Source organism: Oreochromis niloticus, linkage group LG6, assembly GCF_001858045.2.
Source record: "Oreochromis niloticus isolate F11D_XX linkage group LG6, O_niloticus_UMD_NMBU, whole genome shotgun sequence".
Classification (NCBI taxonomy): domain Eukaryota; kingdom Metazoa; phylum Chordata; class Actinopteri; order Cichliformes; family Cichlidae; genus Oreochromis; species Oreochromis niloticus.
Window position 1 is genome coordinate 6,970,334 of NC_031971.2, and position 23,995 is coordinate 6,994,328.

The 23,995-nt window shown below is 39.0% G+C and overlaps 1 protein-coding gene across 1 annotated transcript in view; it reads right to left on the reverse strand.

Annotated features, from left to right (window-relative positions):
- The window catches only part of LOC100709003 (complement C3), a 31,905-nt gene that overhangs the window by 1,421 nt on the left and 6,489 nt on the right, over nt 1-23,995 (reverse strand). The window contains exons 12-43 of the mRNA XM_005458683.4: nt 22,855-22,969; nt 22,158-22,273; nt 21,944-22,087; nt 20,487-20,699; nt 19,037-19,237; nt 18,572-18,727; nt 18,328-18,457; nt 17,584-17,652; nt 17,002-17,277; nt 16,070-16,400; nt 13,156-13,241; nt 12,081-12,220; nt 11,791-12,000; nt 11,625-11,685; nt 10,162-10,245; nt 9,872-10,075; nt 9,577-9,652; nt 9,150-9,312; nt 7,394-7,507; nt 7,158-7,308; nt 6,417-6,580; nt 6,159-6,314; nt 5,947-6,006; nt 5,725-5,815; nt 2,834-2,885; nt 2,396-2,483; nt 1,893-1,982; nt 1,648-1,753; nt 1,309-1,398; nt 1,131-1,214; nt 417-497; nt 89-236 (exon numbers count right to left, since the gene is read on the reverse strand). Coding sequence (XP_005458740.1) covers nt 89-236; nt 417-497; nt 1,131-1,214; nt 1,309-1,398; nt 1,648-1,753; nt 1,893-1,982; nt 2,396-2,483; nt 2,834-2,885; nt 5,725-5,815; nt 5,947-6,006; nt 6,159-6,314; nt 6,417-6,580; nt 7,158-7,308; nt 7,394-7,507; nt 9,150-9,312; nt 9,577-9,652; nt 9,872-10,075; nt 10,162-10,245; nt 11,625-11,685; nt 11,791-12,000; nt 12,081-12,220; nt 13,156-13,241; nt 16,070-16,400; nt 17,002-17,277; nt 17,584-17,652; nt 18,328-18,457; nt 18,572-18,727; nt 19,037-19,237; nt 20,487-20,699; nt 21,944-22,087; nt 22,158-22,273; nt 22,855-22,969 — 4,250 coding nt within the window. The remainder of the gene's footprint in view (nt 1-88; nt 237-416; nt 498-1,130; nt 1,215-1,308; nt 1,399-1,647; nt 1,754-1,892; nt 1,983-2,395; nt 2,484-2,833; nt 2,886-5,724; nt 5,816-5,946; nt 6,007-6,158; nt 6,315-6,416; nt 6,581-7,157; nt 7,309-7,393; nt 7,508-9,149; nt 9,313-9,576; nt 9,653-9,871; nt 10,076-10,161; nt 10,246-11,624; nt 11,686-11,790; nt 12,001-12,080; nt 12,221-13,155; nt 13,242-16,069; nt 16,401-17,001; nt 17,278-17,583; nt 17,653-18,327; nt 18,458-18,571; nt 18,728-19,036; nt 19,238-20,486; nt 20,700-21,943; nt 22,088-22,157; nt 22,274-22,854; nt 22,970-23,995) is intronic.

Sequence of the window (23,995 nt, forward strand, 5' to 3'; positions counted from 1 at the left end):
GTCTCATAGTAAACTTGTCCTGTCATAGTTCCCAATTTGAATCAACACAAAATTATTTGTAAGCATTTATTTTTCCTGTTTTGCTCACTTGTTGGTTTCAGTATCAACATTCCACTGGTCCTCCTTGGGGCCTATGATGAGGTACTGGGAGCCCTGCTTCAAGTCTAGTCCATCTCTGCAGCCTCCGTGAGACATGAAGATCCTCGTCTGACCCGCTCCAACTCCACCCTCCAGACCTGGGTGGGAGAAGAACAGATATAATAAGCCTTAATTTCTCATTGAGTTACAATAATGTGCAAGCAGCACTTCATAAATGGGGTCACCAAATAATGTAAAAGTTAACTGGACCACATCATTCCTCCATTTCTCGCACTGAAAAGACTAAGAGGTGAAAGCCAGTCACTACTAGGACTCACCCAGTTTGATAACTTGTGTGATCTCCATCTCGTATTTGTCGTAGTAACTCTGGATGACATTCAGCACCTTCACCTGGAAAACTAAAACACAGCAGCAACCAAACCTGAGCATCATGAGCAAATTACTCTAAAATTAATGGGGCTCTTAAATGGGTGAGGCACTGTTTCCATATAGTAATAGTAACTGTTTCCACGACGAAATAATAATAGTATTACTAACAAAAGGGGGAGGTGACAGTTTCCCACCCTTTTCCAGTAAGATACTAAACTGAAACTCTGTCTGATGTTCTGGGGAGTCGCTATATGAGCGCTTCATGGTCCCCATGGTAAATGAGAGAAAAATAAAACAGGATAGCAATAGTGCCATCAGCTAAACTTTCTTCACAATGTTTTAAATATTACAGTTTCTGTGAATGCTCACATTATGCTTCCATTTATTACTCAAACAACATATTATTTGTTCCTACTCTAACAGCTGATGCTCTGCAGGGCTTATGTCACTGTTACTGCTTGAATAAGGGTGTTTAATGTGGCTTCTTTTATTTCTATAAATATTAAAATCTTAATCTCTTCATCTAGTGGCAGTTTTGACGACTTACATCTGAATATTTTTAAATCATTTGAATGGCAGTCATCCAATGAACATGCAAAAGTGTAAGCCTCCAGTGTGCAGGCATGCATGTTAAAGCTGCCAGAGTGTAAAAGCACATGTACCATGGTGTAAGCTCTTGCAGGCAAACGTCTCTCTTTCTTTGCTGGGGAAGTTTTCACTGTCCGCTTTGGAGATGCAGCAGTCACCTGGAGGTTTTGAAACCACGGGAGGTCAAATGTGCAGAGGTGGAAAAAAACTATAGACATCCTTTAATGCATTGTTGCAAATCCCATACTTTACCCTGTGTGCAGCGGCAGACGTTGTTTCTACAGATCTGACTGAGCTGCTCCTTGTTCTCACGGGGGGTGTAAGTACGACTGCAGCGGCGGTCTGTGACAAAGAGAGAGGGGGGAGAAATCTAAAAGCTTTAATATTATTGTTATTATTTATTTATCTTGGTTTTATGCGAAATATAAGGATGCAGTACAACTTGGCCACTTGGTTGGCCGCTCTCAGCCATGCAACATATGGTCACCTGCTCATCCCAGTGAGCTAAACTGGCGTTCCTTTTATAAGTGTTCCTTATAATACTGTATCGCAGAATCTCTGAGTTTTATGTCTACAGCGGTATTTCCCAACCTGGGTTGTAATACTCGTAAACAGTCACTGAGGATGGCTGCAGGAGGCCAACTTTGAAGGTCTGCTGGAGTCTGAATATTAGGATCTCAGGCTCTTTGTGAGAAACCTAAAAGGAGAAAAAAATGCAGAGCAGGGAAACGTTGTAAGACATACTTCTTAAAAATGGGTCATAAAACTGACTTAAACTGGACAGATTTTAGCACCTCAAACTCTCCTTCTTTCTGCAATCCAATAAATGAGGTTACCTTAAACAGGTGGATGATCAGGGATCCCCTGTCACTCAGGTTATCTACTATCTGGAAGTTATTGATGTAATGATCCACTGAGTTGGACAACTAGAGACAAACATGTTCAGAATGTATTAGTTAATTTAAACAGAAATAAAATACTGCCGTGTAGGAAACATTTTATAAAATTGTATTTAAAGTGTAAATTCACAATGCAATGCTGTATTTATTACCGAAATATTTTAAACCCATTACAGCCTTAGGTGATGCAGGGGTCAAACAAGTGAGCTGAGGTGTGCTTTTTGGTGTGATACTGATAAATTACAGTAAAGAAAATTGAACTTGCAGCTTAACTTTTTCACAATATGCGCAGAAAAAGGTTTAAATAAAACAAAATAAAATAGATGTAAAATAAATTCAGGTTTACTCTGTGTAAGAAAGCTAAAACTAAACTTGGATCATTTCTTAGCCATGAAAGCTTTGTTTCAGATTTTTGAAGCACTGGACGAGAGGCTGATTACCATCTCCAGGTCTGAGTTTTCTGGGGTGAAGCCAGTGGGCAAACTGATGTCAAGAACCACCATCCTGACATCTCTGGGTCCTAAAGCCCTGTGAAAGAAAAACACAAAGCACTGACAAAGGATATGAAATCTAAATCTGAAAGGACCCAAATGATCTGATTAACCTCATGAGAAATGTGAGCAGCTGAATATCAAATCAGAAATCTGTTCTGAATCGCTGGAACAATAACTCACATTCAGTGGACCAAATGTTCAAAGACAATGTATTACGGTCAGACAGACTCACACATTTGGCAGTTTTTGTTTAAAATGTGGTCGTCCCATATTAAAGAGTTGACAGTTTTTGCTGTTTGCTACACTTTGTATGAAGTAAAAGATATGAAAATACATACTTTTTTTTTCTTATTCTCTAAAATTTAGCAAGTAATTGTATCTTACCTCACTTTGATGGTGATCTGATAGGACTTCTCTACATCTGCTGGAGGCTTTTCTGTTATGAGATGGAGGAAAAGTGTTATTAAATATGTAATCCATAAAGCCTGCTGAAGATACTTGGTGTGTATATGTATTGATAGTTTTTTTTATGTATATGTTTTTCATATTGCAGTTGCTGTCTTTTCTACTGTTTTTTAAAAATATCAGATGTTTGATTTCTAACTAGATGCCGTTTATGATTGAAACCTCCCATTTACTAGCACACTGGCTTTTACCTCCCAAGGTAGGGTTTGTGTCCCCTCCAGGTCTTGAACTGGGAATCTTTCACATGTGGAACGTTTTAAAATTATTTTTTAAAAAGCCACATAAATACAATGTATTAAATGTACATACATCGGTATTTTAAATGGTATTTCAGCCATTCCCAAAATTAAGAATAGAGAGACTTTCAAAAATCTTCTCCAGCCCACGTACACCTTACAATCAAACTCTGACCACACACCAGCCTGAGAGGAATTTCCTTCTTTGTTTTTATGTGAAACCTCGATCTGTTGATGACTGACTTTTTAAAGCTGATTCTCCAGTAACAGCTCTCTTTTTCCCACCTAAAAGCTGCTGCACAATCTGAATTCCTTCTGTGCCAGTAGTGACATATATAACACACCCTCCAGATCCCATTAAAACATTAAACAAATAACATATGTTTGTGTTATGGCAGGCTTGTAGTTTACAGTTATTTAAGAAAAGTTAAATTTGTATCTTTTGAACTAAGTCCTGTTTTATCTCATTTCAAAATATCAAGGAAATGAAACATCTTTGCTGAAATGTATTTCATCATTGTTTGACCCTTATAATAACTTAAACCCTAACACCTTAAGAACTACGAGAACATAAATAAGCTGGTAAAATAAGTATTTAATGTGTCACCATTTTCCAAGTAAATATATTTCTAAAGGCGCTATTGACATGAAATTATCGCCACATGTCAGTAACATCCCAACACGCCAACTGACATGTATTTAATGCCTCGAACAAAATTCTTTGTTGGTGATGAGAGCTTCAATACGCCTCCCGCATGGACAGGCTAGTCACATGCATTGGTCAGGTGTGATTTTTTTCATTTTTCCACACAGTCTTCAAATCCCGAGGTCTCTGTGGGCCCCTTCTCTGAACTCTTTCAGTAGATTTCTCAGCTGGATTCAAGTCAGGTGATTGGCTAAGAAACCAGCTGAGAGTTTCCTTGGCTGTGTTTGGGATGATTGCCTTGCTGAAACATCCACCCTCGTTTCACCACCATAATCCTGGTGGAGGGCTGCAGATTTTTATCAACAGTGTTATAGTACATGTTTCTGTAACATATTGGTCTAGTGTTATCTGTATAATTCATCTCCTTGTTTGTTGTGTGAAGTTGGCACTGGTTTTGGTGTGATTTTATGCGTCACATTTGCTGTGAGCCAATGGCTGTGATGGGGTTGGATTAATTGCAGGGCCACACTACAAACACTGCTGTGATATTTTGTCTCTGTGTAGAGGTATATCATATGGCCAGAACTAAGATGACTTGATTTAAATATGCTGATGGTGGATAGTTTGCTGCTCTGTGAATTATATAATGAAGATGGGGTGATATTGTGTGTCTCTGTGCAGGCCAGGACCTACTATATGCCACAGCCTAAAAGCGGAGTTGGGTTGCTGAGGTTGGAGTGATTACCAGCCTTCTACTTACAGGGTGGGTCTTGAAGGACAACTACTAATCCCTGTTAAGTAGTTGGCATGTAAAGTGCAACTGACTTGTGGCATCGCTGGCTCAGACCTTCAACTGTGTGTTTTATACCTTTAGCAAGTGGGACGCTGGACTGTGTATCCCTTCATTTTTTTGATCATTGTACTAAAAAATTATGTCAGAATTGTATTAATTGTCATCTTTTGCCCACAGCTGAGACAGCTGGTCAGACCTAGAATATGTCTGTGTTAGTTTCCACTCATCCTTCCTGAAATTACATGAAGTGTGCCAGTGCCGTATGCTGAAAAACAGCCCACACCACAATTCCAAACTTCACTGTTGGTATGGTGCTTTTTGTGCTTTCTTTTTCCTCTGAAAACATGCAGTGCCCTTTGACCTCGTAACATTGTGTGTATTATGGTGTCAAAGGTCAGTTTTGATCACACTTAATCTCCCAGCATTTCACAGGCTTGTCTAGATGCTGTTCAGCAAACTTTGAATTCAACATGTTTTTTCTTCAGAAATTGAGTGTTGCATGGTGAGCGTTCATACAGGCCATGGTGGCTGACTGATTTTCTTTTTTTCTGTAGGTCTCCATAAGTGCTCCTTGGCTCTTAGAAAACTCTTCTGAATTCTTTTCACTCCTCTGTCTGAAATCTTGCAGAGAGGATCTGGTCCTGGCCGCTTTGTTGTGAAGCGGTGTTCTTCCCATTTCCACATTATGGCCCCAGCAGTGCTCACTGCAATCTTCAGTAGTTTAGAAATTCTTCTGTGACCAATGCCATCAGTATGTTTCCCAACAATAAGGTTGTGACAGCCTCATGAGAGCTTATTGTTTTAACCCATCATGAGATGTTTCTTGTGTGACACCTTGGTAACGAGACACCTTTTTATAGACCATCAGTCAGGACTGAACCAGCTGATATTAATTTGCAATAAGTGGCATGATTAGTTTCTAATTACTAACAGATTTCAGCTGGTGCCTTTTAGTGCCTCCACTTTTTGTTCAGTATTTTTCCCCTGTGTCATTTCTCATTATAACGCATAACATTGTTTGATTTCTTTACATGTGTAGATGTCAATTGCACCTTCAGAAACACATTTACTTAAATTGGTGACACATTCAACCCTTATTTTATCTGCTGTATTTGAGACATATAAATGGAGTTACCCCGGGACTCTTCAATAGCAACACTGAGCTCAAAGTGCTGGCAGGGCATTTTCTCATCCACCTCATGCAGCTGGTTATAATGGGTCACAACCTTGGGTCAAATTTCAGGAAGAGAAATCAATCAGTCAAAAAAGGTTATACAGCCAAATGATGGTACTGTCCTACTATTTAGTTTAATTATCTCTAATGAGTTTTATTAAACATCGTTCAGTGAATTCATACCTCAAGTATTCCCTGTCCGTTTCCTTGAGCTCTGACTTCCAAATCAAGGTTAGCAGGCAACTGTGCAACAAAAGCACCAGAGAAGAGGAAAAATATTGGATAATGATGTTTTTACATTCAAGATCTTCTAAAATCCCAAAGCATCACAGTTTAAAGTTATAAACTCTGCCACAAAGCCAGATTCTTTTTATATTTCTTTTGGCGTCTCTCACCTTGGATGAGCGAGCGCCATAGGCTGTCCTTGGGTTAAAATGGTAGCGGACATCTCTGCGTCCAGTGATCCTGATGTCTACATCCAGACTGAGGTCATCAGGAGGAGGTCTCTTGATCATATACTCTGACAGTGCCTGAAGCACCACCATGGTGGACTGGAAGAGTAGAAAAAGAAAAACCTAACTGACAGCCTTCTGACAATTAAATGGGGCATGAAATATAATATCAACAAGTGAAATAAATATCCTTTAACTGACCTGAGTAGAGCCAAAGCCGCCTCCTCTTCTTCGCTGGCTGTTCAGCCATTTAAAGGGTGCTGCTGCTTCCTCCATGCGTCCCAACTTAATCAGAGCCAGCAGGGCATAGCCGGTCGCCTCCAACGTGAAGAAGTGGTTTTCCCTGTCAGGCCAGTGGCTGCCACCTGCAGGAGCGACAGAATTAGAGGGATGTTTTACACTTATCCTCAGTGGCTTTTTGGTACTATTTGAATGCCGGCTTTAAGAGCACACAGTCTGTACAGCAAAAGTGCAGTGATTAGGGCTATGTCATACCATACTGTCTGCCATAACACCAGTACAAACTTTTACGTGATTATAAAATAGTGTTATATGACAATATCAATGATATAGCAAGTAAACAGAATCCTGCTAGTAGACAGAAATGAGTTCAATTCAATTATATTGTATTTTATTTATAAAATACTAAATCACAACAGTTCCTTTAAAGGTGTGTTTTATTTTAAGGTGAATACCTTATAATAATACAGAGAAAACAGCCAGATGACCCCCTAGGAGTGACTTGGCGACAGTGGGACGGAAAACTCCCTTTTAACAGGCAGAAACCTCCAGCAGAGCCATGCTTTTTGTTTTACTGATGCTTTGCATGGCAATAAAGCAGGACCGCTTAAGGTACATTTACTCTGGTAACTCAAATGAAAACAAGAAAACAAAACAAATCTAATTAAAAAACAGAACTATAATCATTCTGATTGAGGATACCTCGGGCTGCAGCTTCGAGTAACGGTTGATGAACATTGTGAGGTGCCCCCGCAAGAGCCAGAGCATAAGAGGTGATGGCCACGGTGTACGGTCTCCTCCCATTTCTAGTCAGGGCACTGGTCAAGTACTGTGTGGTCTTACCCATGGCATTCTATATCACATGAGTGGGTAGATGATGGATTAGTATAATTACAATTACAACAAATGTTAAAGAGACATTGCTGCTTGTAACTTACCTCCATCTCCAAACCAGGAATGACGCAGGTGATCCCTGCCTGCCTGGCCTCAGCTAGTGCGATGTGGACAAAGGCGGTAAGTGTTATCTCTGGGTCATCACCACGGAGACCGCCCTAGAGGTGATGAGAGGCAGAAGGGCTTTATCACAGTTATCAAAGATTTTAGGCAGAAAGCACCTAAAGTAAATAAAGTGCTCAGTAGGAAAGAAAAGTGCTTATTTAGCACTTTTCTTTCCTACTGAGCACTCAAGGAGCTTAGACATCATTACCCACAGAACTTCTATCTAATATTTGTCCATGATACAGTCTAACAGTGATGATCCGATGAACACATCAGAGAGCTCAGTATCTTTCCCAAGGACACTGTGCAAATTGCATGCAGACTGGAACAGTCCACCAACAACCATTCAGTTAGCAGGGGGCCTGCTCTACCTTGTGAACTAGAAACTTTTTAAGGGGTTATTCAGTATTTAAAACTTTCGTCATGTCTTTCTCCCATGCCTTGTAATTTTGTATTAAAACCATCAGAATAATTCAAGTATTTGATTATTTAGAATTTTAATCGCTGAATAAAGTGTCTAAAATAATGGAAACTATTTTAAATGAGTTAAATAAAGTTGTTTGTTAGATTTTAAAAATGTACAAATGCTTAAAGTTCAAGAAAGAAAATATGTCATCAGAAAATAATGGCATGCTACATGACAGCGTGCTTTTTCTGTTGATCATCAGCAGACCAAAGGATTATAAAGACTTTTGCTGTATTTACATTCTACTTTCATAATAATCTCTTTCTTTTCAGTTTATTGATTTGATTTTGTTAAGTCTTGGAAGTTATGACTGAATAATAAGGCAATCATTTTGAAAGGTGTAGTTTTTACTTCATATATGTGCCTGCATGTATCTATCCTACCTACAGTACAGATTCAGATAACAATTAACGCTCACATTTACAGGTGTAAGCGAGGGGTGGCTGTGATTCAGATGGTACAACAGGCCATCTACCAATCAGAAGGTTGGTGGATTGACTCCCAGTTCTCGATAGGAGAGTCACGGTATGGTTGAATCTCAGATTCAGAGGGATATAGTTTTTGCCTGGGTCATGGATCACTAGACCAACTCTTTAATCTGTAAAGGATAAGGGATTCTGCCCAACCAGTCTACATCTTCTTTGTGAACCTGGAGAAGGCATCAACCGTGTCTCTTAGGGGATCATTTAGGGAGCGCTGTGGGAGGATGGATATCTAACCTGTTGTTATGTGCCATTTGGTCATGAGATCTGGGTCATGACTGAAAGGAAGAACATCTGGGCTTCTCTGCTTAGACGACTGCCCAAGAGACAGATGGACGGATCAATAGACTGATGTTTATTTTCCAAGTTACAGTTTGACTGAACTGTTTACATTTGATAAACTTAGCTGTAATAGCTATCATAATGAAACAGCTTATTTTGTTATTAAACATTTATTGCAATTAAAGTTTTTATTTATTCTGTTGCACTCCATAAATTCTACATTTCCGTGGCTGCACTGAATAAATTTGTCCTTTTTCTCATTTGATTTTCAGTCGTGTGTTCAGGGTGATTCAGGTTCAGGTTATGCTCATGAAGACATGTAGTTATAATAATTAGTTTTGATAATTTACAAGAGAAACAATACAAGGACCAGGAAATTAAAACTTCTCTGTCTTTGAATGGAAACCCCATAAATTACCAACACCATAGTGTGAGTGTGTGGTTGTATTTGCATGTGGGTCTCACCGTCATGGTAGTGCTGTAAACTGGGTTGTTCTCTACATATATTCCTTTATTTTCTCTGAGTTTGTTCATCACCAGGTAGACCAGAGGGTCGCACACTTGTTGCTTCTCAATGCCGATGATGGAGTGAGCCATGGAGAACACCTTTACCACATATGCTGTGATCCTGTCAATCACAATCTATGTCATATATACTATTTATCCAACAGAATACATTTATTTATTTATGACTCTCAAACTGATTTTCCTCCCTCACTCACTTCTGTACATTTTGGCACAGTAAAACTTAAATAAACATGTATTGTTTTTGTTATGTGACACATATAAGCAGGAAAATCACTACCGCAAAGACTAATAAAAATAATATTTTAGTGTTGTCATTAAAACTGAGATACTTGAAAGCTCTAAGAATGTAAGGATTAGACAGTACCAGGTACTTGCTCCTTCCCTGCTGTAGGGCGGGTAAGAGCCGTCACGCCTTCTGTATGCCAGCTGATTGTCATAGCCTGAAAACACAAAAGACAGAGACAAAGACAGAGACAATAAGTGTTAGGTGTTCATATTCCAGCCTTTTGTGCCTAGTTAGAAAGTTTTTTGCGAACTGGTTTTAGATTTTCTTTTTGCAAACCTCAGCTTTTATTGTAGAATTAAGCCATAGAAAATAATAAAAACAGTAAATCCCCCTTTCCTTCTTTTTTGTTCTTTGCTTTTTGCTTTCGTCTCACCTCTCTTGATGTACTTGAGAGCCTCTGCCCTGCGCTGCACGCCTACGCTCTCCCAGTTGCCAGTTCGGTCTAAGTAGAGGGTGGCAATGAGGGGCAGAGTAATGGAGGCTAGGTTCTGCTCCACACAGCCACCAGGCATCCTGATCAGAGATCCCAGAGAGTCCTCGTTGATGGAGTTCTCAATACTGTCTGCTAACACGCTGCCTAGTAGGGAAAAAGAGAAGTTTCATGAACAAGCCTCCTTCTTGGTTTCATTTTTGATCCTTCTCACCACTCTGACAGTTACTGACCTCTGACATTGACCAATGACTCAGGTTGAGAGTTTGGCACTACTGACTCCAGTTCAATCTTTCCAACACGGACTGTCTGTGTTCCTGTTTTGGATGCAAACATATTGACACCAAATTGAAAATGAAGAGACTCAAAGGGAGCAGACATAAATGTGAAACCTCATAACTTTGGTAAACTTTAGACCCAGTTCCATGAAATCTAAATAAAAACAGAATGCAAAAATTTGCAAATGTCACAATGAATGTTTTCCCGTTCTACATTCGAAATACCAGTCTGCAATGCTGGGATGCACATGGCCTGACCAACAAACCCAATGCCAAACGATGGCACCTCTCTTTGGAGGTTTTTTCAGTCCATCCCAGACCCTAGCTGTTCAACGGTCCTGGGTGTTGGATTTTTTGTTTCATGTGTGTTATAAACTGGTTAAAAGTCGGTGTGGGTTTAAAAAATTGATTTTCCTGATTCAAATCGATTTTAGTTTGGATAATGCAATATCAATTCATTAAATCCAGAATCGATTTTTAAATATAAATATATTCTGCCAGAAATTGCAGAATCAAAAGTTAATGCTCCCAAAATTATTTCAACAACCACCAAACAGCTAGTGTCAGCTTTGTTTTTATACATAGGCTAGATATCAAAACATGGATATGTCCTGATAAATGATCAGAATTATAACATTTCTGACTGTCTGAGTCAATTCGAATCGGGACCTTGTGAATCAGAATCAAAGCAGTTATAGAAATCGATACCCGATAAGTCTCTTTTAAATGAGCTGTGGCACAGAGAAGATGAGGCAGGGACTAGTATGTGTTGATAGCTAAATGTATTCGCAGACAGTGAGTTCAGGGACTTCCATGACAGAATGATGCCAGTTTTTATTGCAGTGCTGTCTGAGAGTCTAAAGATCGAGGGCACCCCATTTTTCAACCTTGCCTCTTACACGCAGAGATTTCTCAAGATTCTTTTTTTAGATGATGTTATATATGATAACTGATGATAATTAAATAAGGAATATTCGTGCAAAATTGTTCTGCACTTTTTAGACTCAGTTTGTGAACTCGGTGAGCCTTTGCCTATCTTTACTTCTCAGAAACCCCGCCCTTCTAATCTGTTCTTTTTAGAACTATTCATGTTACTAAGCTGCTACCAGTAAACCCAATTAGTCTCCAGCTGTTCCTCCAGCTGTTTTGTCTAGTACCACTTACTTTTCCCACTTTTTTTGAACTGTGCTTCTTCCATTAAATTCAAAATGAGCTAATTTTCCATGAAGTACTAAAGTGTGTCATTTTAAACATTCGATGTTCTTATTATAACTCTATTGTGAATATGCATTTATGAGATTTTCAAGTCATTACATTCTGTTATTATTGACATTTTACATATCTATCCCAACTTTTTGGGAACTGTGGTCATAAAACAGGGAATGACACCTTATCATACCTCACTACAATCTACTTACCTCCCTCAGCAGATGGGTTCAACACCACACTCCAAACTTCAGTCTTCTGAACTCCATCGAGCTGTTTGTATCAGGGAAAAAGGTCTTGATTCAAGAAGATATGTGTTACTTCTTAATTATCGTCTAAGCGCACAGAAAATGCCAGTTTCATCACACAGTCACTTACCACTACTCGTAAAAGCTTCTGGATACGGTCTCCTCCCGTCATGTCTCTCCCGAGCACCATCACCTCCAACGGATGTTTTCCCACCACCAGCGGTACAATGGTGTAGGGCACAGCTATCGAAGAGCCAGCTGGCACTGTCACTTCCTGTGTGTGTCTGTCCTTGAAAGCAATGCTGCATATGCCTTCAGTCTTCATGAGCACCACCCTGACCTGAGCAGAAAGTGATCAGCCGTTACAGAAGAAGAAGAAGCTGGTAATTTATGAGAAAGAGTAAAAGTCAATAATCTTACATGTAATTCCTCAGAGCCGTAGTTATGGACCACAGCTTTTATTTCAACCTGTTCATGTCTCGCCACTGAATACGGCAGCTTCAGCTCCACAAAGAAACGTTTCCACGCTCTGAAGTTGTAGGGCTCCGCAACACAGAAACCTGCAGATTCACAAGATGGTGAAAAAAGCCTGTGAGTGATTAGAATTCTGACAATTTCTCTATCATTCAGGCTGATGATAGAAACCAGGATAGTTTGGAAAATTCTAATCTTTCAGCATTGTTTGCCACTGTTTGTTTTCACCTGGAGGTGATGGAGGTAGAGCACATTCACTCTTTTGCCAAGTGTGAAAGTATATTATTATTTTTTTGCTCTGAGAGATTGGTGGTTGACAGAATGTGAAAAACTTTGTCCTTAACTTTTAGTTAAACTTTTAGTTAAACATAGAAAAGCAAAACTTATTTTTTGAAAATGGTTAATTTAAGAATTGAGTTCATTTTTGATTGTTGCCAGGACACGATATTTCTTATTAATATAAGATATTCCTACAAATCATGCTTTAATCTTACATGGTAGTGTAAAAATTGCTGTATTTTCCTCCTGATTAAACTACTGTAACTCCTTATACACTTTATTGAGCCAATAAAATACACACTGGTCTGGAACAACCTCATAGAAGAAATCTGATCACAGTATCTTCCAAAACACTCTTAAGTTAACATTTGTATAAGCAGACTTTCTCACTGACTCTTCTTTTATGTTGTTTTTTATAATATTTCATCATCTCTCCTCTCCAGATCTCTCCTGTCTCTTTCACTATGTCTATCTCACCTTGTAAAGTATTACGTCAATGTGTTTTGAAATACGCTATATAAATATTGTGAATTATTACCACTATTACAAAAAAGTGTTGTAACAGTATATCCATGTTCATAAGCAAAAATAATGATTATTTTTAGATAACCTTTTTGGGATTGCACAAAATTACATCTGGAAGTTTAAAAGTGTTTCCCATTAAAGCCAGACTGCATCAATTTCCAAAAACTGAGTCCTTAACCAGTTAAGCACTTTGATTCCTAGTTCACTGTCATCTTACCTGTGTGGGGTGATGCACTGACAGCCAGAAGCCCCCATTCTGTGATGCTATCAGGTAAGGGGTCCCCCATAGTCATCGAGGCCAACCTGTTGATAAGATGCATGTTATTTTTTTTTATCTTCCAATAGATCCAAGCTCAAAACTACAAGAAGACAACTACTATATATTATACTATGTAGAAATCTTGCATGCTCAACAGAAAATGTGTATAGTATAGATGTGTAAATATATATTTAAAGTAAGATTAAAAAAAAATACACATTTCACAGTTAATGCACAGAACATTTAATTACATTTTAAGTAAATTTTGTTTTTTGGTGTTAACAAGCAACAAATCAGTGTTTAATCACTAATTGGTAATCCATCCCATTAGTTTGAGTCTGATCTATCATAAAGTCTGTATTTCAGAAGAATAACATTTGGTAATGATTAACTAATGAATAATGAAGTACACTGAATTTTACTTTCCACTAATGTCATTAGACCTAAATTTATTTATGAACTTACCACCTATGACACCAAACATGCTGTTTAAAATAAAGCGTTGACTAATAAATTAACATTAATTAAATATTACTAATCACCTGTGTATATTAGTTATCATTGTTAGCTGAAACATAACTAGCCACTAGCAATTCATTAACTACCAGTTTAGTGTAGTACGATTTATGATTATGGTATAATAATGTGCAGTTAAAAATGACATTTCTCACTCTCTTTTATCTCTATTAAACTGCAGTGGAGGTTTTTGAAGTTTCAGCAAACAATCTGTAAAACATTAACTTGGTTCTGGACACTAGCAGATGGTTTTCACAGAGCAAGCACGACACAGATACAGTGCAGGAATTTGTGTTACTACATTGTGAGTGTACGCACACACACCGATGGTCACGATGGCGAAACACAGAATGATGCTGTGTTCATGTTTTCTGCACTTAGAACTGTTTGTTCTGCTGTTATCACTGACCAAACAGCATGATCCCGCTCGCTTAAAAAATAGTTTTTTTCTTTTATCAGACAGACAGATTGAGAGAAATCAGTGAGCGATGATCCACCTAATTAGTCCATTAATCTGTGGATGTTGACAGAACAGCATTTAAAGCCAAGTCTTGCAAACTCTTCAAATACTGCGAACATTTAAGTGTTGCGGCAACAAGTGTTTAAAAGTCTATTAGTTCAGTTCGATTTGATCTACTCTATCGCACCAAAACACAACAGTATTCCCCTCAAGGACCTTTATATTGTGAGGTACAATAAAAGTCTTTAAAGGTCAATGGATATGAAATACTGTGTTCCTGCTAACCCACAGAAAAGCTAGTTTGCCGTCTACTTTTATCAGTGACGATGAATCATGATCTTTAACAAACCGAGTCACACACTGCTAGTAGAGTGTACACCGCAGTCAAATGAACCCACTGAACTTGAGTTCAGTGTTTTCCCACTGGAGCCCACATGATATTAATGCATATTAATACTTTTCAGTTTACCTGTTTCCTCCACCCTGCTTTCACACTGTGGTAAATTTGGTGTAATATGATTTACATGCAAGTGGGAACAATCACAAAGGCTACACTAAGGGCGGATATTTGCATTATTGTGATGCGCTAACTTTGGATTTGCTTAGAGTTGGTACTGATCCGTGTTTGTCTCTGTGCATGACTTTTAAGATTTCATTCAGGTGGTTTATCACTAAAGAAAAAGCTGTTACCAGTGTCCACGATGGAGGGGTGAGAAGTAAGTGTCGGGGAGAAAGGCAGTATATGACGATGCTTTAAATATCGGACTAGTGGAAAGTTAAAAGTATAAATGAACAGAGATGGGCAGTAACACATTACAAGTAACACGTTACTTTTTTAAAAGAACGAGTAAAGTAAGGGATTACTATTGCAAAAAAGTAATTAGATTACTATTACTTTCCGGTAAGCACGCTGCGTTATGGTTACTAAAACGTCATTGTGTTTGTGAGTGTGTCTCATGACAATGACATGAGTACGTGCAACATCTGTGACAGCAACAGGCGTGTGTAGCTCAACATGCAGCATTTAAAGCGTCGAAATACGGACATTACTTTTAGTTTGATTCCGTAAAATGTGGCAAAAACATTAGTGTCTGCTGTACACTCTGCTTGGGAAGAAAACTTCTTTTTACAGCGAAAAATTAAACTTCGAATCTGATCAAGCACCGAGCAAGCCGCCACTGGAATGCAAAATTCACAGAGAAACCCCCGGATCCCCCCACTGACATAACCACTGCGGCACCAGGCAAACCTCCACCCGCCCCACTCCTGCTAAACAGGTGAAAATAGATTTAAGAGCGACAGGACTTAGTGCTGCTGAATCTTTGATTTTATTTATGTTTTGCTGAGTTTTACTTGCATCTATTTCAAAGAGTGTGTAAAAACACAAAACATTTTATTTTATATGCTGGAATATGCAGAAAATAGGTTTAAATGTTAAACAAATTGCTTCCAATCAAAGACTGCTGTATATAATGTAATTTGTGCTTGATGCAATGTGCATAAAATTAAAAGATTAAAACTAATAAAACAAGTTTTAAAAAAAGATTTTTTTCATTTGATTCAATTTTGTATGATGGATTATGCAGAAAAAATAGAATTGGGCTGAAAGGTCTACTGCTTTATTATATATTCAGGCTGTGTATCATGTTTTTTAAAAGTAACTAAGTAATAATGTAACTAATTATGTTTGAAAATAAGTAATCAGTAAAGTAATAGGATTACTTTCTTGGAGAAGTAATCAGCAATTAGTAACGGATTACTATTTTCAAGTAACTTGACCAGCATTGTTTATGACACATTGCTTGTCCCACTTTGCAGCTGAAACAACCAAGTTACTAACTAACCAATCACACTTGTCTTCATTAGATGTAACCTCTGGTCTAATCATTTACTCACCCGTGTCTACTGTCTCTATCTGCCTGACTGGGCAGGTTAACATCCATCCACATCCAAGACTCATAGAACTTGGAACGCAGATATACGTCAGCCTCATCTGTGTACTCTTCTTCCTCTTCGCCTTCTTCGATGATCTCTTTTGCAATTGAACTAATCACCAAATCTTCTTCCTCTGTTTTCCTCGCATTTGTCTGAAGGTACACTTCACGCCCAATTGGTCCAGGCTGGCCGGGAAGTCCACGCAATACAATGCTTCCTTCAATTTCAGGTGGTCCAGGTGGTCCAGGTGGTTCAAGTAGTCCAGGTAGTCCAGGTGAAGGATATCTCCAGTCTGTAATATTTGAATATATTCAAACAGTTATGCGCATAGTGTTTTAGACAACACCCAGCAGATTGTGATTAAAGCGTAAGTGTTTAGCTTTTACTGGTGTTGACTTCATCCATAGTTATTATTGGAGAAATTAGTGAAATTTTTTTTGTTTCTTTTTTTTTTACACAATAAATAAAATGTTTCTGTAAAACATGAGGTTTTCTTAAACTCTAAATATCTATTGGCGATCTCAGTAGATGGAGCAGGAGATGCCTTCTGCCCTGATCAGAGATTTTCAGTGCTGTGAGTAAAAGAGGGCAAAATGCCGCAATTGGCCCTCCACAGGAAAACAGTAAATGTCAAGCAGACTGTTTTCTTAAGAAGCAGCACCCAGTAAGCTAGCAGAGGTCAACGTCCTTAAACTGATTTGAGAGGACCCGAAGTTTTAGATTTGTGCCAAATCTAGAAATGTGGCTCTTTAAATCATAATATGAACTATTTTTGATTAACTATTTTATTGTTATACTGCTCAATTTTAAATTAAATGTAAAAAGCTTTGACATATCAAGCTAAAATCAAAGATATGAATGCCAAATTGATGAGAATGAAGTATAGAAATTACTAAAGTTCTCTCGCGAGAGATGTACTCTCCGATCTGGCAAAATAATTTCAGCAGCAGTGGTGGTGGGAACAGGTGTTGTAGTGGGCGACGGTGTCGTAGGAATCTCTGTGTTAAACGGCTGGTCCCTCAATGTGGCGCAGCAATAGCGGAAAGCCCGGATGCACTCCCATCCCTCGGTGATGTAGAGGGAGCGTCGTGTGCAAGAGTACGGCATCGGGATCTCCCGAAGGCCATCTTTACAGCAACGATACTGCAGCTTCTCCTTGTAGTGACTCTCTGGAGGCAGAGGGGTGAAAGAGAGGTAAGCAGCAGGGTCAGCACCAGTTGTATGATACTCTGTATTTTGCCATTTCTGTGTTAATGAAATGTCAAATTCTAAATGTCTAAAAGTGCGTATAATAAAATTGTTGATAATGTTGCCCCGCATCTGCTGTTTAACCATAACATTTAATGAAATTCACCTTCTCTTAATTATTTATTTGATGCCATAAATTTCACACTAATGTTACAAGGTGGAAAAGCAGAGAAAGCAGAGCTAAACTGCAGGCACATTTTATACAAGCTAATCTCAGCAGCACTCACCCAGCTGTGCTTTACGTCGCAACAGTTCAGCAGAGCGCCGCCTTCTGGCACTGCCTGGACACTGCAAGGCTGGGGCAAGAAGAGTAGAATAACACTATTAACCTTTGTATACATAATCAGGGTTTAAGGTGGGATTTGTGAAGTGTTGGGACCCTTACATCTGGCATGGTGGTGTAACATGGGGAGAAGAATAAGACGCGCAACTGCACTGAGGTCTACTGCTTTGTATGGGTTTAATTGAATTCATCAAGACATAAAAGGGTACAGATTGGCTTAAATATAAACCGATGCCTGCTACACTTAATGTAACAAACTGAAACTACTTGCCAGTTATACCTTAATTTCAAAACAGCTGTGACATTGTGTAAAATATAAATAAAAATGCAATCATTTGCATTTTTCATGGTGAATAAAATATGAGCTTATGTGACTTCCAAATCATTGCACTGAATTTTTATGTACATTTAGCTAAATGTCCAAGTTTTTATGGAACCGGATTTGTATAAATCTTAGTTTTAAGTCAGTTTTAGTATACTAACTTTTAGCTAAACCCATGCCTAATAGACAGCACTGTAATATACAGTGTAAGGCCCAACTGATGAGCAGATTGTAGACAAAATGGCCGTAGTAGATGTAGAAAGGTCTGATCTGCGGCAGAAACATGGTCTTCAGCTGCTTTTTAGTCGCTATAAAGAGGGACTAAAAAGTTTAAACTTTCCACAGATGCTCCATGCTCATAGATACCTTGCCTATTTGGGGTTTGAAAGCCACTGCTGGAGGAGTAAAGCAGTCCTGCATCTTGAAATACCCCCTTGGCATCTCGGCCTCCCCCTCGTGTGCAACCAATATCACCGTGCTCGACCACGTCCCAAATCTGAGCAAAGGGTTCCATTAACAAAAGGTGAAATTACTTCTGCATTGCATTTGTCTTTTTCCGTCTATTATCAATATTATAAAACACAAATTTTCCAAAGTCAAAAAGGCTCACCTTCTTTTGCGTGAGTCTGTCCCTGCTGAGAAGATACACAGCGTTGTCCACAGCCACCAGACTGACCTTTGCCCCCGGGTCACCTCTTATCTTAAAGCGAAACATCTTCCCAGGAAGGTAGTCTCTCGGTATGCCGTCCACTGGCCCCACTGTGAGCTATAACAGAGAATGAAAGCAAAAAAACCCCACAAACAGAACAATAAACAAAAGACTAAAGAAAAGAACAAATTTTAATCTTTCGTTTGTTGGTTTTCTTGTTATCAGAAACATTTAAGAATGCAATAAAATCATAATTTAAGACTACGTTTAATAATGGTTAATGAATGCACCCGGGGTAACTGGGGGTTCAGTATCATACCCAAGGACACTCTGACACGCAGACTGAAGGTGCCCGGGTTTTAACCACCAACCCTCCAGCTGGTAAACACTGTAGCTTCTGAGTGAGTGAGAGAGCTGAGGACTCACCCCTCCAAGACAGGAATCCACCACATCTATCCAGATGGAGTCTGACACCACCTCCTCTCCTCCAATCCAGGGAATAATGTAGTACGCCACAACACGAAACGACGGCATCATGTCTGGTGTCACCATCAGCCCGATGTTGGTGACCAGCTGACCAGTTACATCCATGCGCCCAGCTTGTATGATTTTTCCTTTACTGAGAATCTGAGAATCACACACACACACACACACACACACACACACACACACACATATATTTCGTGTATCGAGAAAGTATTCACAGTGCTTCACTTTTCACTTCTATTTTGTCATGTTATTTTAAAGTGGATTACATTTATTTTTCACCTTAAGCTTCTAAACACAACACTCTATTATTAAAAAATGAAAATAAAAAAAATGAAAATATAATGTATACAAAGGTAATTACAGCCTTTCCTATGCATTTAGAACTGAGCTCAAGTGCATCCTGATTACACTCATCATCCGACAGATTGTCCTGTTGTAAATTTCTTAGATTTTTGCATATTTATCACACTTTTTTATTGGCCTCTATCAGTTTGAATAGGGTTACAAAACCATTTATAAGGCATTACGACTCCAGTGAACCACAGTGAGAGCCATTATCCGTAAAATGGATAAAACTTGAAACAGTAAAGAACCTTCCCAGGAGTGGTTGGCCTCAACAACTTAGCCTCAACGGCTCATCTGTGAGGTTACAAACAAAGCTAGAACACCATATAAAGAACTGCGGGTCTCACTTACTTCAGTTACATTCAGTGTTGATTCATCAATAAGAAACACACTGAGTGATAATGGCATCCATGGGAAAGTTCTAATGAGAAAACTACTGCTGACCAAAAAGAACACAAAGGTTCATCTCACATTTGGACTGACAAGACAAAATGTGAGTACTATTGCATCTGGTATAAAGCTAGCACAGCGTCAAACAGTCATGGTGGTGGTAGTGTGATGGTCTGGGCCTGCTTTGCTGCTTCAGGACCTGGATGACTTGATGGAACCATGAATTATACAAGACTTTCCTGAAGGAAAATGTCTGATCATCAGTTTATATCCTGAAGCTCACGAGCACTTGGGTTATGCAAAAGGACTATAATATGAAAAAGATCAAGTCCACCCCCAATGACTCAAAAAAGAGGTTTTGGAATGGCTTAGTCAAAGTAAGATTGAGAAGCTTTGGGATGACCTTAAACACGCCATTCATGCTTGAAAACCCTTCACTGTGGTTGCAGGACTTCCAGATACAGACGGACAAAATGGTGATGGTTAACCAACCGGCCGTGGTAATTTATTTTTTAGATTGATAGATAGATATTAGCATTAAGTATTAGTATTGTTTTATCTTTGAATGTGTGTTTTATTTTTTATTTTTGTGGACAGCTGATTGTCCCATATTCTTTTTTATGTTCACGTGTATTACAACATGTCAGCTCACCAGGTAGGTGATAACTTTGATGAATCCTCTGAACGAGTCATCTGCAGGACTGGCTGTGACCTTCACAGACAGTCTTTCTCCTAAAGACACTGTGGTAGTTCCTGTGGAGACATGCAGGTAGTTCTTTTCATGGTCATGGGTGGTGTAGGGCTGAACAGTGACCTGTTGCTTTGCCTGCTGCTCTGGTCTCAAGCCATCCTGTGCTGTTTCAGCCTGCAAAACGGGAACCAAACAGAAAAAAAATGTAGGCTTGTGCCAGTGTTTCTTTTCTATCTCTTCTACTTAAAAAAAACCACAAGCAGAAAAGAAAAAAGTATTAAACTAAGACCAATACCAATAGCTAGAAATGTAACTAACTAATTAGACTTCCTGACCTTAAAAGGAACCCCGGCTATTAAGACATGTTTGCGCTAAAATATGCACTGTGCTTTCAATAACATATATGTGGTATTAAAATACGCCAAAAGTTTTCCTTTTAACCGATTTGCCAGTAGGCCGCCATTGTTATTTACTTCTCAATGCACTCTGGGTAGTGACGTCACACGGTTGCACCGCATCGACTTCACAGTTAGCAGCGCACTGGAAATGGCTTCTGTTCAACTTTTCCAGTTTGAACCAGAGCAGTCCGAGAGAGAGGACGAAAATAGTCAACCAGTGCTTAGTTTAGGATGAAGATGAAACAAACACTTCTTATAATGACTAACTACTCCAGAAATTTTGGAGATGTTAGCTCTTTATACAGTAAAGTTACAGTGGGATACAAATAATATCAGGCTGATCCTGCCACAATTTGTTCCCCCTGTCCCAAGAATTATTGCTCCTGAAATTTTGGAGGTTTTAGCTCAGTACAGTACTGTACAGTTACAGAAGGATACAAATAATGATCACTCAAAATGTCATTGGTTTATTTAAATAATCCCATCTGATGTTGTGCCAAGGTCCCAACGCAGGGGAAACAAATTCTGTCGGGGATACATAATTTGGCACGACGGCGTTGCCATTGGCAAGCAGTAGCCGCATAGACACCAGTAGTTTCCCTCACTCTCGCGTCCTCGTGTGACGGATTGTTTTCATCTTCATCTAAACTAAGTACTGGTTGACTATTTTCATCCTCTCTCTCGGACTGCTCTGGTTCAAACTGGAACAGAAGCCATTTCCAGTGCGCTGCTAACTGTGAAGTCAATGCAACCGTGTGACGTCACTACCCAGAGTGCATTGAGAAGTAAATAACAATGGCGGCCTACTGGTAAATCGGTTTTATATAAAATGTGCTTAAAAGGAAAACTTTTGGCATATTTTAATATCACATATTATTATGTTATTGTGTTATATTATGTTATTGAAAGCACAGTGCATATTTTAGCGCAAACATGTCTTAATAGCCGGGGTTCCTTTTAAATAAAAAAATTAGATCACATACACAGGTAGAATCAGTTAGGTAGAACAGTCATACTAACAATGATGGTTTGTGGTTGATTATTCTTGGGCATGTTGATGGTAGCTCTGGTGGTTCCGGAGGACACGACTAATGGAGTGTCCAGCAAGTTCAGCTTAACCAGGACGTTACGGGCCAAAGAACCATCGTGGTGGCTCACCTGAATCTGGAAAAAAATTCTCTTCAACTTCAATAATTCATTCAAATAGAATGAAAATGCAGAGAATGACCCTTACTGTGAAGTCAAATGGCAGGCCTGGCTTGAAGTACTTTGGTATGTTTTGGAACAATAAGACGTAGGGAGATTCCACAATTTTAATGCCAGACTTCTCGGCCTCAACCAGATCACTTCCTGTAATGATCATCAAACAATCAAAAAAAATTGTATTAATAACCACTGAGGTAATTAATGTTATGAACAAAGAATCTAGCCCTGCATCAGACTAGTGACATGTCCAGGGTGTGACCTATAGTTCCAAATAATGTGATACTAAAGAGAGTCAAAGGTTTTGATTGCTTTGGTTTATCCAGAATGCTAAAGGGCATGTTGATACAATTCAGAGCTTAAGTTGCGTCAGTTTGGAGTTTCACAGTAGACACTATTGATCCTGGCAAGCAGTGGTTAATTACAACACACTGGAGAGTTATCAGAAAAGGAGCAAGGCAAAATTGACAAGCTGATCATCAACGATGTGAGTACATGAAGCAGTTACAAAGCCAACTTAACAGTATGTCCAAAATTCTGAGTTAGTTGCATAAGAAAGCACACGAAATTTATCTGCTCATTTACAGCACATTTTATGCTTATTTTAGATTTGCAGCATTTTAAACATGTTTATTTTTTAATTAATTTATTTAGTTATTGTTTTATTTATTTCAAAATGTTGACTTTCTTTAGTTTGTCTGAAATTCTGGCTCACACTTCATGCTCACCTGTGCTGGTGAGCACAGAGGCCTTGACATACACAGAGTTCCCAATCAAAGATTGAATGTTGGGGTAAGCACTTTTGATCTCCTCCATGCTCAGTGTAACAGTTCCACCATCAAGCTGCAGAAAGAGAAACAGTCAGGACAACACATTTAGCAGCTAGAAAGGCCATTTTGCCCACCCAGTATTTAAAATTGTTATTACTATAAACCAGGGGTCTCAAGCTCCAGTCCTCGAGGGCCGGTGTCCTGAAACTTTTCCATGCGTCCCTGTTCCAACACACCTGAATACAATTAGCAAGAGTATAGAATTTGACTGCATGCTGAGGTGGTAATTCAGCCATTTGATTCTTGTTACAGCAGCTCCTGAGTGAATGGACATGGTGCAATAAAAGTACTTTTAGAAGTACATTTTCCCAAACACTTACATTTACTTAAATTTACTTGAGTAGGATTAGGGGTTGCCACTTCAGCATGCAATCGTTCTATATTCTTGCTATTAGGGCTGCTCAATTAATCGAATTTTAATCGTGATTACGATCTGGGCTTTCAACGATCATTAAAAATGACTGAGCCGATTATTAGCTCCTCCTCTCGCGCTGCTCCGTGTGGCAAATCGAGCGCACCTCTCTGCGTTTCGAACACGCGTCACAACAATTAAGAGGACCCGAGGGAAGCTCGGAAAGCTAAGCAGAAGTTATTTGGTGAGGAGAGGATAATGGCTGCTGAAGAAAGAATGCCGTTGGTTGAAAAGAGAGGTAAAACGACTTAAATGGTGTGGAAACATTACGGGTTTGCGGAGTCAGACGTGAATCAAGTAGATATAGTGTGTAAACTTTGTAGCTGCACCACAGAGCAACACTACAAATTTATTCAATCATTTGAAGACCGCTCACAAAGTGACATACGATCAAACAATGAAGGAACATAGAGAAAAACTCTTGACAACACCTGCTTCATCCTCACAGACCTCCATTCATGCTACCCTGTACAACGCAACTAAATATCCCACCAGCTCCCAGAGACACAAGGAGATAACAAACGCGGTAACGTTTTCCTCGCCAAAGACCACTGCTCAATTAACACAGTGAACAACCAGTATTATGCAGGATTTTGAAGTTCACTAAACATAGATGTTTACATTTTT